At 43.4% G+C, this 19,119-nt stretch overlaps 1 protein-coding gene across 2 annotated transcripts in view; it reads left to right on the forward strand.

Annotated features, from left to right (window-relative positions):
* The window catches only part of GAB2 (GRB2 associated binding protein 2), a 181,249-nt gene that overhangs the window by 155,663 nt on the left and 6,467 nt on the right, over nt 1-19,119 (forward strand). For both annotated transcript variants that reach the window (XM_044752193.2, XM_070490582.1), the window contains exons 4-8: nt 13,743-14,335; nt 15,623-15,717; nt 16,847-17,111; nt 18,407-18,497; nt 18,808-18,910. In XM_044752193.2, coding sequence (XP_044608128.2) covers nt 13,743-14,335; nt 15,623-15,717; nt 16,847-17,111; nt 18,407-18,497; nt 18,808-18,910 — 1,147 coding nt within the window. The remainder of the gene's footprint in view (nt 1-13,742; nt 14,336-15,622; nt 15,718-16,846; nt 17,112-18,406; nt 18,498-18,807; nt 18,911-19,119) is intronic.

The following is a 19,119-nucleotide window of genomic DNA, read 5'->3' on the forward strand; positions in this document are numbered from 1 at the left end:
ATTACAGAAAAGAAAATTACAGAACAATATTCCCTGTGAATATAGATGCAGAAATCCTTTTTTTCCTACAAAAAAGTATCAGCAATAGAATTCAACTAAAAAAAATAACATACACACACACATATATCATACACATATGTATGTGTGTGTTTTAGGAATAATATATATATTAGGGAATATATGTGTGTGTATACATCATTAGAGATAAGACATCATAACAAAGTAGTGTTCATCACAGGAATGCAAGATTGGTTGGATATTCAAAAATCAACCAATATCATTCATCACATTAAGAAAATAAAGGAGGGAAATCATATAATCATCACCTCAATAAATGCAGAGAAAGCATTTGACAAAACAGTACTTCCTCATAAAAAAAATTTCTTAGCAAACTGAATAGAGGAGAATTTCTTCAAACTAATAATGGGCTTCTAAGGATAGTGTACAGGTAATATCATACCTAATGGAGAAATAGTAAACATATTTCCCTGATATTGGGGACAAGGAGAAAATACTGTGCTCTTACCACTTCTATTCAACATTACTAGAGATTTCAGCCAGTTCAAGAAGGGAACAAAAAGATGCAAAAGACATGAAGATTGGAAAGGAAGATATAGTACTGTCTCTATTTGCAGGTAACTTGATTGTTTATATAAAAAGTCCTAAAGAATCTAGAAAACAACTACAAGAAGTAATAGATGAATTTAGCAAGGTCAAAGAATAAAAAGTTATTATACAAAAATTAATTATTACATACTAGCAGCAGACAATTGGAAAATGAACTTTTTAAAAATTCTCCATCTAATGATGCCAAAAGACATGGACTACTTAGGAATAAATTTAACAAAAGACCTGCTCACTGAAATCACTGTCAGATGTTGCTGGGGGAGATTACAGACCTACATATGGAGAAGGATGTACTATAGTATGAATTGGAAGGCCCAGTACAGGTATTAACATGATAATTCTTCCCAAATTGATCTATAGAATCAACACAATCCAAATAAAAATCCCCGCAAGGTTTTTCATAGAAATTGACAAGCTAATTCTAAAATTTATGTGAAAATGCAAACAATCTAGAATAGCCAAAGTGATTTTAAAAAGAACAATGACAAAGTTAGGGGATTTATACTACCTGATTTCAAGACTTCCTGTCAAACTAAAGTAGTCAAGATAGTATTGTATTGATGAAAGGGAAAAGAGGTACATCTCTAGAACTGTTCGGGGCTGAGGGGAGGATGTATGTTTTCTGACAAGAGTTGCCAGTAGGGAAATGAAAGTCTTTTCAACAAATGATGCTGGAACAGCTGGATATCCATTTAGGAATGAAAAAAGAACCCTTACTTCATGTCACACTACTCAAAAATCAACTTAAATGTATCGGAGACCTAAATGTAAAGTCAAATACTATGCAACTTCTAGAAGATAACACCTCTGATCTTGGGGTATGCAAAGATTTTTATATAGGATACAAAAAGCAGGAATCATAAAAGAAAAAAGCAAAGTAGTTTTTATCAAAGTTAAAACGTTTGCTCTTCAAAAGACCCCATTAAAAAAAGTGGCAAGTCACAAAATATTCAGAACACACACATATATATATATATATATATATATATATATGTAAAGAACTATTACAACTCAATAGAAGACAACCCAATTTTTTTTTAAATGAATGGGCAAAAGATTTGAACAGACTTTTCACAAAAAGTAAAAAATAGGAATGGCCAATAAGCACATGAAAAGATGCTGAATCCTCAGGGAAATGCAAATTAGAACCTCAGTGAGATTTTGCTTCATCTCTACTGAAATGGCTAAAATTAAAAAGACTAACACCACCAGGGGTTGGCAAATGTGTGGATGGACTTTAGTCCTGCACTGTGTCTGATATTCACATTACATACCAAGTGCTCTGGAAAAAAGGAATAATGCATTACAGTTTACAAAGCGCTTTTATATTAGTTACCTCATTTGATCTCCAAAATAATCTTATGGAGTTACTTTTGAGTAGGCGCTTTGAAGAGAGAACCAGCCCATTCATCTCTGCGTAGCATGGACATAAATATGCCCGATTGGATTATTACAGGAAATAGTACTTACTGAGGCTGATAATACCAGCCCTCTTTCTGTTCCTTTTTACATTTATGGGGGAACCTGATGTAAATTAAGCACCTCAGAGATAAAACCCTGAATTATTTATCATTAGTTTTACTACAGACTAGCCACTATTCTTCCTTCAAGTACTACCTAATATGTATTCCGGTTAAAATAACTTCAGTTCTCAAAATCCAGCTCTTCCATTGAGCTAAAATAAGTAACTCATCAGAATAGTAACTCTTGGCAATCGAAGGAGTTTTGAACTGACACTGACAAGACAAGCAGAGTCCTTTTTGTCTTCAAAGACAAATTAGCCTCACTGGATTTATTTTTATTTTTGCCCTCCAGCTTTGGGGCCTCATTCCAGATTCTAGCTGGTCTCTGTCTTTTTATATCAAGGAGGCTGTTAAACCTATAACAGGTGATACATTATGGTGAGCCACATGCCCTGGAAAGCCATAATTCTGGTGAGGGTTGGAGGAAGTGAAATTTCAAGGACGAGAGTCCAGAATGAAAGAGTCACTGACCCTGCAATACCATTCCACAGAAAGATGGTGGGCAACAAGTGAAATCAGCAATGTCAGTGGAGGACTTACCTGTGATTCCTCATTTCTAAGGCTTCTCTGACTCATTCTCCCTGTGGCTTTGATTGACCAAAGGCAGAATATACAACTTTTCGTTTCGTTTACTTTCACATATAAAGCTTTGCTCTGTAACCACAGAGAAAAGCAGGCTCACTGTTGCAACCAGGTGGGTTTGAGATACAAGATCGCTTCACCTCTTAGAGATTGTGAGGCAGAATTTTCTGAGTTTTCTTCTCTCATGGGAAGTATCCATTTGGGATGGGTAAAAATACAGGCAGGTGATCCAAATGACCTCTCAGGGTTACCAGTGACAGCTTCAGAGATGTAAATGGTGGTCAGTTGACTTACGAGCATTTACATATTAGCTTTCCTTAAATAGGAACATATCCATTAAAAATCAAACTGGGCCCTTCATCATTAAGGTGCTTGGAGTCTGGTAGGATGGAAAAGAACAAGATCGCGGTGTAGTGTGGTACGCAAAATTACATAAAATTGTACCAAAGAACAATTGCAAAATAAAATGGCCAGGAAAACTAGAAAACCATTCCTAAAAGATAAGGGAGAGATTTGGGGTTGATATGAAGACCAAAGACCACGGTGCAAGAGGTAGTGTGATACCCCCTCGCCCCTCAACAGACTCTGGAGCCGTGTGCGGGCAGCCAGGACTGAGGAGGAGAGGCACTGAGCTGCTGGCTTGAGGGAGTACTTCTTCCAAATTTCTCTCTGCCCCCAGGGAGCTCCCCTACATGCTTGTGTTCAAGTATCTTCCTGTATCAACTCTGCCATTTACCGTTTTCCTCATCTGATACAAACCTGTCTCTCAGAACTGTCAGGAGGATTAAGAGTGACGTGACTTGTGATGTGCCTGGCACAGTACCATGCCCATTTTAGGAGGCCTCTGTCAGCCCACAGCCCTGGAAGAGAGGCCTCTCTCCAAATCCACTGCTTCCAGGGATCCATCCCATGCAAGAAACACGGGACATTATGGTGACATAGGCCTCAGTCAAGGTCTTCATGAAAGTAGTCAAAGCCATGGGACTTGCTCAGAATTTCTCTCTCTCGATTCTTGCCCAGAGGGAGCACACTGTAGCCTTGAGCAGGGAGTCCAGAGACCTGCCTGCTGGAGCCAGTCCTGCTACCATCTGAGTATGTAGCTTTGGGCAAGTAGGTTTCCCTTGTTCAACAACTCTTACCCAGCTCTTGAAGTAATGATCAGTCCCCCTCAACAAGCGTCAGTGTTCACCTCCCACATGCCAGGCACCAGCCAGGGTACAGGATATGGTCTCTGCCATCCAGGAGCACAGGGTCTGGGAGAAGTGGAAAGATACAGACCCAAAACGGAAGGCAGAGTAAGTGTTACGCTGGAAGCACAGAGTGCTGCGGGAGCAAAGAGGAAGGAGTTGTTGAAGTGAAAAGGAGAATTAGAGGACCTATAAAACCTTTGTGGAGCAAAAGGGCTTCTTTTGCACTTTGTGTAAGATTTTGATGCGTCACGGAAGCATTCCAGAGAAAGGTAAATAATGCAAGCCCAGGGCTAGAGCTTAGATAGACCATGTGGGACGTGTTTAGGGTTGAGTGAGTAGTTCTGTGAGCTAGAGCAGAGGATGCTGGAGCAGAGGGAGGTGGGGACATAAGCTAGTGGGTATTGAAGGGGGAAGAGTTCTGATCTGCTGATCCAAAGGGTTTAGGCCATGCTTAGGAAAGGGGATGGCAGCACCAACACTTCTCTTTACTCATTTATTTATACATTCATTTGCTTGTCCATTCAACAAATATTTATTCATTATTCACTATGTGACAAGCACTAATCTGGGTGCTGAGGAGAGAAAAATGAATAAGACACAGTTTCTGTTCTCGAGGAAATCAGTCTGGTGTAGGAGACAAGTAACAATGGTATGTAACACAGGTAACAGTTACCACCTGCTCCAAGAACAGAGTTGAGCAGGTGATTGAGTATGCTCTGAAGTAGAGGATGTAAGAAACAACTTTAAAAGGTGTGCAATTTGACTGAGTTTGAAGGATAAATAGGAGTCGGAGCTTGCCAGATTGAAGTTGTTTCAGACAGAGCGAACACCACCACAAACCCTAGAGGCTTGATTGCATGGGGCATACAGGGAACACTGAGAAGTTTGGCTGAATGGATCCTAGAGTGGGAAGGTGAATTAGGGAGAAGAGATTGGAGGGACACGTTGGAGTTGAAATACAGCTTAGTCGTAAAGGCAATGAGGCAGTACTGAAAATGGTTAAGCCGAGAAGTTAGGAAAGTAAATGTCAGTGGGGGTGTAGAGAAGATCAGAGAGGTCCCAGGCAGATGGTGGGGAGACTCGTTACCAGCCCTTTCATTAATGGCAGAAAAAAAATCAGGAGGACCTGATTTGGGGTGGATTCAGTAGGACTTGATGGGGTTTTTGAGTGAGAAATTGTAATGTCTGTAACTCCCAGGTTTCTCGAGTGACTGGTGCCATTCCCAGGACAGGAGAGTCAGGAGAAAGATGATGAGTTCATTCTTGAATATGTTTAAGCCTACTGCAGGATACCTGTGATGCTCTCCCCAACCCCCTTAAATCCTTCAGGGGCCCCCCATCCTCATCAGCCCTGGCTCTCAGCCCTACCTCCTAGCACGCTTGCTGCAGCCTGAGCAGCTTGCAGTTCGTTGACCTTGCTAGGATGTGTTCTACTTCTTTGTGACTCTAACTAGAGCACCTTTTGCCTTCTCTTGCCTTTTGCCTGGCCAGTTGCCAGACTAGCTCAGAAGAAGCCTCCCCTGACATTCTGTGTCACCACCACCAGGGAGGGTCTGTATCACCACCACCATAGATCTGTCAGCCACTGGGTACTCACCCACTTGATTATAATGATTTGCATGCATGTCACCTCTTCCACTGCTGTGCCCCCTAGGGCAGGAGGCATTTCTGTATCCATTGTTCCTGGCCCAGGTGGAAGGTGGGATGTCAGTAAATGTTCATTAAATGAACAAATCCAGATGGGGGCATCCAACAGAAAGTGGGAAATTCCAAAAGGCAAAATGAAAGGCACCAAAGACAAATGTGAACAACGTGAACACCTTATGTCTACCATTAGCTCCTCCATCCTCTGCTCCGAGCACTCCATTATCTGAAGGTTAGCTGCTCAATGATCTAGGCCCATGGCTGTTGGCTTGGTTATGTGTGTGGAATGGAACAGAAAGAGAGAAAGAACACAGAGTTCTAGAGAAGAGGGCTGCGGAAGGTTTGAGGACTGAAACGGAACTCCCAGCTATCAAGGATGCAAGTTTACATGAGAGAGAGCCTGGCCTAAACACCTGTTTCCCTTCCTTTTTCTAAGCTGCTGGGATCTGTTGTCTACCACCATCTGGTGGCCACATCCATAAATAACAAGCTCCCCGAGAGCTGAAAGAGTTTGTATAAGGCAGAAGTTCCATGGACTGGTCTCACAGGATTATGACACCCACCCCCCGCTTCCCAGATATAGCATGCAAATTTATATGTATACAAGACTTACCTTATTCTGGTGAGAAGTGCCAAGAGCTTTTTATCAGCTTCTTAAAGAGGCTTAAAGCCTCCAAAAGTCTGAGAATCACTGCTATAAAGGATTGTTCTAGAATAATGATTCTTACTTTTTTCCCCAAATTAAATCCTATAAAGAATCATAATGGGAGAAGGGGCAGAGCAAAATGGCGGGGTGAGCTGACCCGGGATTCTCTCCCCTCCAAAATACAACAAAGGATTGGAAAAACTGAATTTCAGAGAATAAATCTAATGCCAACACGTTAGAGACCTACAATACCAAGAAGGCGGAGATCATAAGCCTTACTTACGGCCTCGGAGGCGCTGGAATGGTAGGAGAGAACATCGCTCCCCGCCCTAGAGTCTGTGATCGCTGCTGCACCGGTCGGGAATGAGCAGGGGAGGGGCTGCACGACCGGGAGATCAGCCAGGACTCCTGCCACTGGTCCAGTGGAAACCCACTGACGGGGGGAAAGCTTCCATCCGTGGGGACCCCATAAACCCAGGGCCTCAGGAGACCAGAGAACAGAACTGATCTGACTCCAGACCAGTGTGCGAGAATAGCAGCCCCTCCCTCCCGGGAAAGCCAGTGGGCGCAGCCATCTTGCCCGAAGGCAGGGAGCTCACAACACACGGCTCTTGACCCCCATCTAGTGGCAACAGGCTGTAACTGCAACCGAATTCTACCACCATGCAAAAAACCCGCTCCTCTACCATCCAGCAATTTATAAAAGCCCCAGACCAGAAGGAAAACAATAAAAACATAGAATTAAGTCCTGAGGACTTGGAATTAGGTAAACTAAGTGATAATGAGTTCAGAGCAGCTATAATAAAAAAACTCAATGAGGTAGAGAGAAAGATAGAGAAACAAGCCGAGTTCTGGAGGTACTTCACAAAAGAGATTGAAATCATAAAGAAGAATCAAACAGAATTACTAGAGATGAAAAACACAATGGACCAGATAAAACAGAATACGGATTCCCTGAATGCCCGTGTAGACACCATAGAAGAGCAAATTAACATAATTGAAGATAGACAGGCTGAATGGCTCCAGACGGAGGAAGAAAGAGAACTAAGAATTAAAAAAACGAGGAAAATCTCCAAGAGATAGTGGATTCAATGAGGAGTAAGAACATAAGGATCATGGGAATTCCTGAGAACGTGGAAAAGGAAAATGGAGCAGAAAGTGTGCTTAACAAAATTATTGAAAAGAACTTCCCAAATCTAGGGATTGACAGAGAAATGTGTGTAGAGGAAGCTTTCAGATCTCCTAGATTTGTCAATGTAAAAAGATCTACTGCAAGGCACATAGTAGTAAAATTGGCAAGAAGGAAAGATAAGGAAAGAATACTCAGGGAAGTAAGAAAAAAGAACAGAATAACCTATAAAGGAGCCCCTATCAGACGTCAGCGGATTTCTCTACAGAAACCCTACAAGCTAGGAGAGAATGGAGTGACATATTCAAAGCTTTAAAAGATGAAAATCTTCAGCCAAGAGTACTCTATCCAGCAAGAATTTCCTTCAGATATGAGGGAGAAATTAAATCTTTTCCAGACAAACAAAAGTTAAGGGAATTTGTAACTAAAAGCCTTCCACTACAAGAAATCCTCAAGAAGGCTCTCATACCTGAAAAAATAAAAAAGGGAGAAAGGGGTCACAATCCACAGACTAGGGAGACCGATGGATAGAACCAGAACAGGATAGCAAATATTCAACTATAGCATTAGGGTAAAGGTAAGGAAACTACCAAAGCAAGGACGATCTTATCACTCTAACTACAAATTCATAACATGAGTTGGACTAAGAAATGAAAATAATTATTTAGGAGGGGAAGAGCAAAGGGTCTAAATCAGTATTGGTCAAGTAAGTAAGAGACCACCAGAGAATAGAATATATTATACACGAGATTCTAAATACAAACTTCAAGGTAGACGCTAAAATAAAATACAGAACAGAGTCACAAATCATAAATAAGGAAAAATCTAAGAAACCCAGCATAGGAAATTGCAGTATTAAATGGGTAGTCTAAAGCACACAGGAAAACAAGATAATGAGCGACAGATTGACAGCATTAAGTCCACATGCATCAATAATCACTCTCAATGTAAACGGCTTGAACTCTCCAATAAAAAGACACAGAGTGGCAAAATGGATTAAAGAACAAGATCCAACAATTTGCTGCCTCCAAGAAACACATCTCAGCCCCAAGGACAAACACAGGCTCAGGGTGAAGGGATGGAGGACAATACTTCAAGCTAATAACAAGGAAAAAAAGGCAGGTGTTGCAATTCTTATATCAGACCAAGTGGATTTCAAAATAAGACAGGTAAAGAGAGACACAGAGGGACAATATATAATGATCAAAGGGACACTTCATCAAGAAGAAATAACGCTATAAATATCTATGCACCCAACACAGGAGCACCAAGATTCATAAAGCAACTATTAACAGACCTAAAGGAAGATGTTAAAAACAACACAATAATAGTAGGGGACCTTAACACCCCACTCACATCAATTGACAGATCATCCAGACAGAAAATCAACAAGGAAATAGTGGAGCTAAATGAAAAACTAAAACAATTGGACTTAATAGACATATATAGATCACTTCACCCTGAAAGAGCTGAATACACATTCTTCTCAAGTGCACATGGAACATTCTCAAGGATAGGCCATATGTTGGGAAACAAGGCAAGCCTCTACAAATTTAAAAAAATTGAAATAATAACAAGCATCTTCTCCAATCATAGTGCTATAAGGCTAGAAATTAATTACAAGAAAAAAGCTGAGAAAGGCACAAGGATGTGGAGACTAAACAACACACTACTGAACAAGCAATGGATCATTGAAGAAATTAAAGAAGAAATCAAAAAATACCTGGAAACAAATGAAAATGATAACATGCCATACCAACTCATATGGGATACAACAAAAGGTGTATTAAGAGGAAAATTCATCGCAATACAGGCACATCTTAACAAACAAGAAAAATGCCAAATAAGCAATCTTAAAGTACACCTAACTGAACTAGAGAAAAAAGAATAAATAAAGCCCAAAGTCAGCAGAAGGAGAGAAATAATAAAAATCAGAGCAGAAATAAATACTATTGAAATGAAAAAGGCAGTAGAAAGGATAAATGAAACAAAGAGCTGGTTTTTTGAGAAGATAAATAAAATTGACAAACCACTAGCCAGACTTACAAAGAAAAAAAGGGAGAAAGCTCAAATAAACAAAATCAGAAATGAAAGAGGAGAAATAACAACAGACTCTGCAGAAATACAATGGATTATAAGAGAATACTACAAAAAACTATATGCCAACAGAATGGATAACCTAGAGGAAATGGACAAATTCTTGGACTCCTACAATCTCCCAAAGCTCACTCAAGAAGAGGCAGACAATTTGAACAGACCAATCACAAGGAAAAAGATTGAAACAGCAATCAAAAACATCCCAAAGAACAAAACCCCAGGACCAGATGGCTTTCCTGGGGAATTCTACCAAACTTTCAGAGAGGATTTAATACCTATCCTTTTCAAGCTATTCCGAAAAATTAGGGAAGATGGAACACTTCCTAACACATTCTATGAGGCCGACATCACGCTGATATCAAAACCTGACAAGGACACCACGAAATATCACTGATGAATGTAGATGCAAAAATTCTAAACAAAATTTCTGCAACTAGAATTCAGCAATTCATCAAAAGGATCATACATCAGGATCAGGTGGGATTCATACCAGGGACACAGGGATGGTTCAACATCCGCAAATCAATCAACGTGATACACCACATCAACAAACTGAGGAATAAAAACCACATGATCATCTCAATAGATGCAGAGAAGGCATTTGACAAGATCCAACAGCCATTTATGATAAAAACTCTGAACAAAATGGGCATAGAAGGAAACTACCTCAACATAATAAAGGCCGTATATGACAAACCCATAGCCAACATCATACTCAATGGGCAAAAACTGAACGCCGTCCCCCTGAAAACAGGAACAAGACAAGGATGCCCTCTATCACCACTCTTATTTAACATAGTACTGGAGGTCCTGGCCAGAGCAATCAGGCAAGAAAAAGGAATAAAAGGAATCCAAATAGGGAGGGAAGAAGTGAAACTCTCGCTGTTTGCAGACGACATGATCTTATATATAGAAAACCCCAAAGAATCCTTTGGAAAACTCTTAGAAGTAATCAACAACTACAGCAAAGTTGCAGGGTACAAAATCAATTTGCATAAATCAGTAGCATTTCTATACTCTAATAGCGAACTAACAGAAAAAGAACTGAAGAACACAATACCATTCACAATCACAACAAAAAGAATAAAATACCTTGGGGTAAATTTAACTAAGGAAGTGAAGAACCTATATGATGAAAATTACAAGGCCTTTCTGAGAGAATTGGATGATGACATAAGGAGATGGAAAGACATTCCATGTACTGGATTGGAAGAATAAACATAGTTAAAATGTCCATTCTACCTAAAGCAATCTACAGATTCAATGCCATCCCAATCAGAATCCCAATGACATTCTTTACAGAATTAGAACAAAGAATCCTAAAATTCATATGGGGCAACAAAAGACCCCGAATTTCTAAAGCAATCCTGAGAAAAAAGAACAAAACGGGAGGCATCACAATCCCTGACTTCAAAACATACTACAAAGCTACAGTAATCAAAACAGCATGGTACTGGTACAAAAACAGGTGCACAGATCAATGGAACAGAATTGAAAGCCCAGAAATAAAACCACACATCTATGGACAGCTTATCTTTGACAAAGGAGCTGAGGGCATACAATGGAGAAAAGAAAGTCTTTTCAACAAATGGTGCTGGGAAAACTGGAAAGCCACCTGTAAAAGAATGAAAATTGACCATTCTTTTTCACCATTCACCAAAATAAACTCAAAATGGATCAAAGACCTAAAGGTGAGACCTGAAACCATAAGGCTTCTGGAAGAAAACGTAGGCAGTACACTCTTTGACATCAGTATTAAAAGGATCTTTTTGGACACCATGCCTTCTCAGAGAAGGGAAACAATAGAAAGAATAAACAAATGGGACTTCATCAGACTAAAGAGCTTCTTCAAGGCAAATGAAAACAGGATTGAAACAAAAAAACAACCCACTAACTGGGAAAAAAAATATTTGCAAGTCATATATCTGACAAAGGCTTAATATCCATAATAGATAAAGAACTCTCACAACTCAACAACAAAAAATCAAACAACCTGATCAAAAAATGGGCAGGAGACATGAACAGACATTTCTCCAAAGAAGATATACGGATGGCCAATAGGCACATGAAAAGATGCTCATCATCGATGATCATCAGGGAAATGCAAATCAAAACTACACTAAGATATCACCTTACACCCATTAGAATGACAAAAATATCTAAAACTAATAGTAACAAATGTTGGAGAGGTTGTGGAGAAAAAGGAACCCTCATACACTGCTAGTGGGAATGCAAACTGGTGCAGCCACTATGGAAAACAGTATGGAGATTCCTCAAAAAACTAAAAATAGAACTACCATACGATCCAGCCATCCCACTACTGGGAATTTATCCAAAGAGCTTGAAGTCAGCAATCCCAAAAGCCCTATGCACCCCAATGTTCATTGCAGCATTATTTTCAATAGCCAAGACATGGAAGCAACCTAAGTGCCCATCAACAGACGAATGGATAAAGAAGATGTGGTACATATATACAATGGAATACTACTCATCTGCAAAACAGAACAAAATCATTCCATTTGCAATAACATGGATGGACCTTGAGGGAATTATGTTAAGTGAAATAAGCCAGCTAGAGAAGGATAATCTGTGTATGACTCCACTCATATGAGGAATTTAAAATTATGGACTAAGAACAGTTTAGTGGATACCAGGGGAAAGGTGGGGTGGGGGGTGGGCACAAAGGGTGAAGTGGTGCACCTACAACACGAATGACAAACATTAATGTACAACTGAAATTTCACAAGATTGTAACCTATCATTAACTCAATAAAAATAAAATAAAATAAAAAAAGAATCATAATGTAAGAGAGAGGAAAGCAGACCTGGATCCCGACTTGCTCAGAACCTCATCCTCCATTTCCCAAGGTACCTACAAAGAACAGAGTCCAGTTTGAAAACCATGCTTATAAAGCCAAAGGCTTATGGAGCTTCAGAGCCAGTTGGGCCCTTAAAAATCAGTGAGACCCACTAGGTCACACCTTGTAGGGGGGCTTGGTGAAGCTCACAGAGCATATCATTAGCAGTGCTGGAACCTAACACAGATCCCTTCCCTCCCAGCTCTTTTACTGCTCAATCTTGCCTTATTTCCCAAGAACCTAAATTTGAAAAAAATAGGGGCTGGCCCAGTGGCGCAGCAGTTAAGTGCTCACCTTCCGCTTCGGTGCCCCATGGTTCACCGGTTCCATCCCAGGTGCAGACATGGCACCGCTTGGCACACCATGCTGTGGTAGGCATCCCACATATAAAGTAGAAGAAGATGGGCACGGATGTTAGCTCAGGGCCAGTCTTCCTCAGCAAAAAGAGGAGGATTGGCAGCAGTTAGCTCAGGGCTAATCTTCCTCAAAATAAATAAAAATTTTTAAAAATTAAACAAATTAGGGGCTGGCCCCGTGGCCGAGTGGTTAAGTTCGCACGCTCCGCTGCTGGCGGCCCAGTGTTTCGTTAGTTCGAATCCTGGGCGCGGACATGGCACTGCTCATCAGACCACGCTGAGGCAGCGTCCCACATGCCACAACTAGAAGAACCCACAACGAAGAATACACAACTATGTACCGGGGGGCGTTGGGGAGAAAAAGGAAAAAATAAAATCTTTAAAAAAAAAAAAATTAAACAAATTAAACTCTTTCTATCCTGAATATAGATCCCCAATAGGAAGCCGTTTTTCCTATAGATATTTAGACTTCTGGAAAGAGAGATTTCTTCCTCTAAATGCCTCTCAACAAACTATAATACATGGTAGAAAATCTATGGCTTACATTTGAATAGTTCTTTACAACTTACAACATCAACACCCATTTGCTGACTTATTTTACAATGGGAAAACCAAGACTCTTGAGTCTTTCCACTATCTCTCAGCCTTTGTGTTCAAATGTATATATTCTGTGGTTCTCAAAACAGTGAACAGGTGGGGGTATAACTGGCTTGTTGGTATCTTTTGGAGGAGGTGAGGCCAACCTTGCTCATCACTGCCACTTGGAGGTGGAGGAGAGATAAAGGCTGACAATGACTGAACATATATATACGAGATATACTAGAGCCTAATTTCTGAACAACCTTGCAAGTATGTTTTTAATCACCATTTTTGCAGATGCATAACATGAAGCTTAGAAAGAGAAAGTGTCTTGCCTAAGGTCACACAGCTAGTAAACTGAAATAAACTTCAGGCCTGTCTGCCTCCTCATCCTGTGTTTTTTCCACACCAGCTAGCTGCACGGGCTTTGAACATGCCAACCTGCCTCCCTGGGCAGGCAGTCCTGGCCTCCTCTAACCCCTCTGCCCCTTCCTTCCTTTCTCTCTGTTAGGAGTGCCAGCTTCTCTCAGGGCACCAGGGCCTCGTTTCTCATGAGGAGCGACACAGCCGTACAGAAACTTGCCCAGGGCAATGGACACTGTGTCAACGGGGTCAGTGGTCAAGTCCACGGCTTCTATAGCCTCCCCAAGCCGAGCCGGCACAATACAGAATTCAGAGACAGTACCTACGACCTGCCCCGGAGCCTGGCCTCCCATGGCCACACCAAGGGCAGCCTCACAGGCTCTGAGACGGATAACGAGGATGTGTACACCTTCAAGACGCCCAGCAACACCCTGTGCCGGGAGTTTGGGGACCTCCTGGTAGATAATATGGATGTTCCAGCCACCCCACTCTCAGCTTACCAGATCCCTAGGACATTCACACTGGACAAGAACCACAATGCCATGGCCGTGGCCACTCCTGGGGACTCAGCCATAGCTCCCCCACCCCGGCCCCCCAAGCCAAGTCAGGCAGAAACACCTCGATGGGGCAGCCCTCAGCAGAGACCTCCAGTCAGTGAAAGTGGCAGATCAGTCTCGGCCGCCGCCACCATCCCCAGGCGCAATACCCTCCCTGCAATGGACAACAGCCGACTTCACCGAGGTCAGTAGAAGCTCCAGCCGAGACCCAGGGGAAACAGAGGTAGCACAGGGCTTCTCAGTGGTTTGCTAGTCCTTAGTCATGCATGCTGAGGAGACTCACGGCCCACCCAGGTCACTGATATTCACGCGTCCAGGCATTTTCCACCCAGACCCCCTACTGGTTGGTTCTCCAGCACTTGAGGCTATTAGTGGACACACACAGTGGCAAGAGCGTAGCAGCCTCTGCTGGAGAGACGTTACTGTTCTACTAAGGGAGGTAGAGCGTTCTTGGTTAACCACGATACAATGTATTATGGTTTTAGAAGTCCAAATGATAGTATTTTATTCATTTATAAATCAAACCAAAGATTTCAAGAATAAATTTAGAGGACTAGTGCAAACTGGAGCCAAACCTCTGTGGACTAACAGACTATTCAAACAAAATTAGATCTACAAAATATTTTCTAAGCCACGCTTGAATCTCTTTGGTTAAAGTATAAACTTCAATCTGAAGTATATAAATTCTATTGCCACTTATTTTACATTGAGAGTATTCCAGCCCTGCACATACCCTCCTCTATTTGATGAAAAAGTACAATAACACTAATGCCTTTCATTTTGCATGTTGCTTTATAGCAGGTGCAGCCTGTCCTTATCTGTCCTATTATTTAAGCCATGTAATGACCCTGAGAGTTTGGTGGGGCTTCATTGTCTCCATTTCACATGAGGCCCATGGTAGTTAAGAGATTTATTCATGGCTGCAAAGTCAGTCAGTGGCAGAGATGGGACTTGGACCTCAGGGTCCTGACTCTTGGCTTAGTACTCTTTGTGATTTTTTAGTCCATCAACTGTTCTATCAATCACCCTGTGCTTTGGAACTGAAATGATGCAAACATATATAAAATATGTCTCTGACCTTCAGAGAGCTCACATCTAGTTGGGGAAATAAAACCAACATGTATATATTCGTCCAGTATCATTATTACTATAGTATTTGTGTAAATGATGGCTAGAATGAGTGGGACAGGTGGTAAGGGCTACAGGAGTTGAAGGAGGGGCGCATAAATGAGGGCAGAAGTGGTCAAGGAGGGATATGATGCCGATGCTAACACCAGAGCTGGATCCAGAAGCCCGGGAGGAGCTTTTGAACAGAGGTGCGACATGACAGAAGTAATACCCTATCCCTTGGGGTTGGGAGTCCTATCTTCCGGTGTGTCAGTAAGCCCCTGAGCAGCATCGGTGAGGATTTAGGGAAGTGTCAACACGTGGATCAACTGAGTGCACATGGATCTTCCTTCCTCTGTCGTAGCATCTTCCTGTGAGTCCTACGAGTACCCCCAGCGTGGTGGAGAGAGTGCAGGCCGATCTGCCGAGTCCATGAGTGATGCAGTCGGTTCTTTCCTGGTGAGTGCGGCTTAGCCAGGGGCCATCAGGCCAGCTCAGGGGGTTAAAGTTCACATCCCGTGGAAATAAAGGCACAGCCCCGAAGAATGATGGCATCTCCATTTTAGGACCCTGCCTAGCTTCTTGTCTTACTTTAGAACCCTGGGTTGAGTTTTTTGGAAAGTAAGGTACAGGTATCCTAGTCTGGAAGAAATGAGTGTACTTAGGTACACTAGACTCCAAGGCTCACCAGCCCTGTGGGTAAGCAGGAGAGGTCTAGAATGCAGAGGACCCCGGCTCTGGGACGGTGCACCTAAGGCAGCATCCTTATCCATGAGGTCTCACCTGGAGGAGAGTGCTGCGGTGTGAGACTACGGGCAAGGGTGGTGCTGAGAGTCAGGCTCCATGGCAGATTAATGGTTTGAGCGCAGGATCCCAGGCTGCCCTGCAGGGGGCTGACCACAGTTCTGCAAGGTGTCAGGCCCCAGCTGAGCAGACTAAGGTCTGGCTTCAGGCCCACTGGAAAGACTGAAATTAGGTAATCAAGGCAGAAGCAGCCTAGTTGTACATCGGGACAGACAGGGCAGGAGTTGAAGGAAGGCTCTCGCCAGGGTTGCTGCATCGTACAACTCTATGGCAGCTCTGACTGCAGTGTGGGGATCACACTAAAAGCTGAACTGGGGAAGCACAGCTGGCCCCAGACGTCACCTGCTCAGTAGAGCCAAAGCTTCTAATATGCTCCTCACCCTGCTCAGGGCCTGAAATGCTGACGTGCCAGTGGTGAGTCTGGACTTGAGGTAGAAGGCAGATCCTCAACCAAACCCATGCAGTCCATGGCTTGTGCTACCCCCTGCCTTGGTCAGGTATCCAGAAGGCCTCATGGACCAGCCGCCAAGGATGTTTCATGCTAAAGATTTATCACAAATCATAAGTGGGTCCCAAGGGATCATGGAAGCTAGAAGGGACCCACAGACCTCATTTTCCCCTGTCTCCCACTCTACCTTCTTACTTGGTTTTCCCAGGGTCGGCCTTTTAGCTTCACAGCACAGCTAACTCAGTCGTGACTTTTCTTACCCTGTATACAAATTCTCCCACCTTTCTTGTTTCTTCTTGCCAATGACAGCTGTATTTCTTTCACTCTCCTTCCTAGCCAGGGAAAACAGTTGTGGGCCGATCGGATAGCACCAATTCCGAAGACAACTATGTGCCCATGAATCCAGGTTCCTCCACCCTCCTGGCCATGGAGCGAGCAAGTGATAATGCCCAGAGTGTCTACATCCCCATGAGCCCAGGTCCCCATCACTTCGATCCGCTTGGCTACCCCTCTACCGCCCTTCCTGTGCACCGAGGCCCCAGCCGAGCAAGTGAGATCCAGCCACCCCCTGTCAACCGCAACCTCAAACCTGACCGGAAAGGTAAGTCCACTTTCCCCTGTCCCATCTCTGGACGATGTCCAGGGACTATTTGCATTCATTTAGGGATCAGGTGGATCCTGAACTTTTCTTGCAAGGAAGTGGTGGCCTCTGGGACCTAAACCACCCCAAACTCGCGCACACACACATACACAAACACTCCAAATCCATCCTAATGATCTGGCACCCTGGAGACTGGCTGCTGGAGCAGCCTGGATGGGCAGGAGTGCAGGAATCCAAAGGACACGTCGGACTTGGGTTCCAGCTTGCCACCTGCCAACATGTGACTGTAGACAGAGCACTCTGTGCCTGTGAGCCTTGTTTCTTTGTCTGTGAAACACAGATGGGCCTGTAGCATGTATAAACTGTAGGCACGTATAAAATGCTGTTCAGTGTTGAGGGATTAGTGTTAGATCTGGGGCAGGGCAGTGCAGAAACGACAAAGTGGTCAATTAAAAGATGTGCTATACTGTAATGGAAAGGCTTGAGCTTTCAAACCAGATAGATGTGGGTGGAATCCTTATCCAGCACTTCCTGGGTGTGTGACTTTGGGTAAATCATTTAAATTCTCTGAGCCTCAGTTTTCTTATCTGTGAAATGGGGATAGTAATTCCTGCCTCCCAGTTTTGCTCAGAGGGAAAGCACGTAGGGCGTTGACTGTGGCACACAGTGGGTGTTGAGTGAAGTTAGATCTATGCCCCCTGCATTTAGACCGGGAAGAAGTGCTGTACTTCAGGCTCCACGTCTGCCTCAACCCCACTGTGGGCCTTGGATCAGTGGCAGGGATTCACAGGGAGAAGTATGTAATGGGGCGGAGAGAAGCCCTCCTTGTTCTGGCCAGCAGGAAATTAAAGTCTTAGCATTTGGATTGAAGCCTTCAGGGCCTCGTGGCATTCACCTTCCTCTGCTCTAGGTTCCCCAGCCCTGGACCAGGAGCAGCCGGGAGCCGTCACGGTGGCCTTCTCCATTTCAAATATCATCTCTTGTTTTTATATACAGTCACAGATCTGGGGAGAACAGTCTGTCATCATACACTGTCCCCCCACGTTTTGGATTCTGAAAATATGATTGCCATAGATACAGTGCAAAGAAGATATAATGTGGACTCTGAAGACATGCCTTCAAGGCCAGTCAATGTGGGCAAAGATTATAGAACCTTGCTGAGCCTCAGTTTCCCTATGTAGTAACACTGGGATGAATACGAAGGCATTTATAAATATACTTGTGTGGTATATGTAAGTGTATGTATGTGTGGCATTAGCATTGGCTGATTACTTGACTTTCTGTTCCTGCTCCAGCAAAGCCAACACCACTTGACCTGAGAAACAACACCGTCATTGATGAGCTCCCCTTCAAGTCACCTGTCACCAAATCTTGGTCTCGGGCCATGTGAGTTTCTGTCTGTGGAAGCAGGAGCTTGGAACAGGGCCGTTAGGGCTGGCGAGTGGAGTGGTCATGGCCTGTGAGTCAGGAAAGCTGCATCCTGATGCTAATGCTGTAGCTGAGCACATCTCTTGATCTCTCTGGGCTTGATTTTCTCATCCATAAAGGGGGACTAATTGTACCTGCTCTGTATCAGATCTTAAACTGATAACGGAGTGTGAAGCTCTGAGGGTGGAGGGTCTGGGGGTGTGAGGGTCAGGGACCCAGCTGGAGGCTGAAAACTTCCTGAGGGCTTACTCTGTCTCTCTCACAACAGCCACACCTTCAACTCCAGCTCCTCCCAGTACTGCCGCCCCATCTCCACGCAGAGCATCACCAGCACGGACTCGGGAGACAGCGAAGAGAACTATGTCCCTATGGTGAGGCCCCTGGGACCCACTTCTCAGTTCCCCACTTCCCGGCTTGGCTAACTCACCTCAGCCCAGGGGTTCCTATGTTATTTGTGATTTAGTTTGCTGCTGGGGTGATTGTCAGAGGCAAGGAAGGCATGGTCCCCGCCCGCCAGGAGGCCACGATCTTAAGGGGCAGAGAAGGCCTGTCTCTCTCACGACTGTGACACAGGTGGCAT

The sequence above is a fragment of the Equus asinus genome, chromosome 20, assembly GCF_041296235.1.
Source record: "Equus asinus isolate D_3611 breed Donkey chromosome 20, EquAss-T2T_v2, whole genome shotgun sequence".
In the NCBI taxonomy this organism is placed as follows: Eukaryota; Metazoa; Chordata; class Mammalia; order Perissodactyla; family Equidae; genus Equus; species Equus asinus.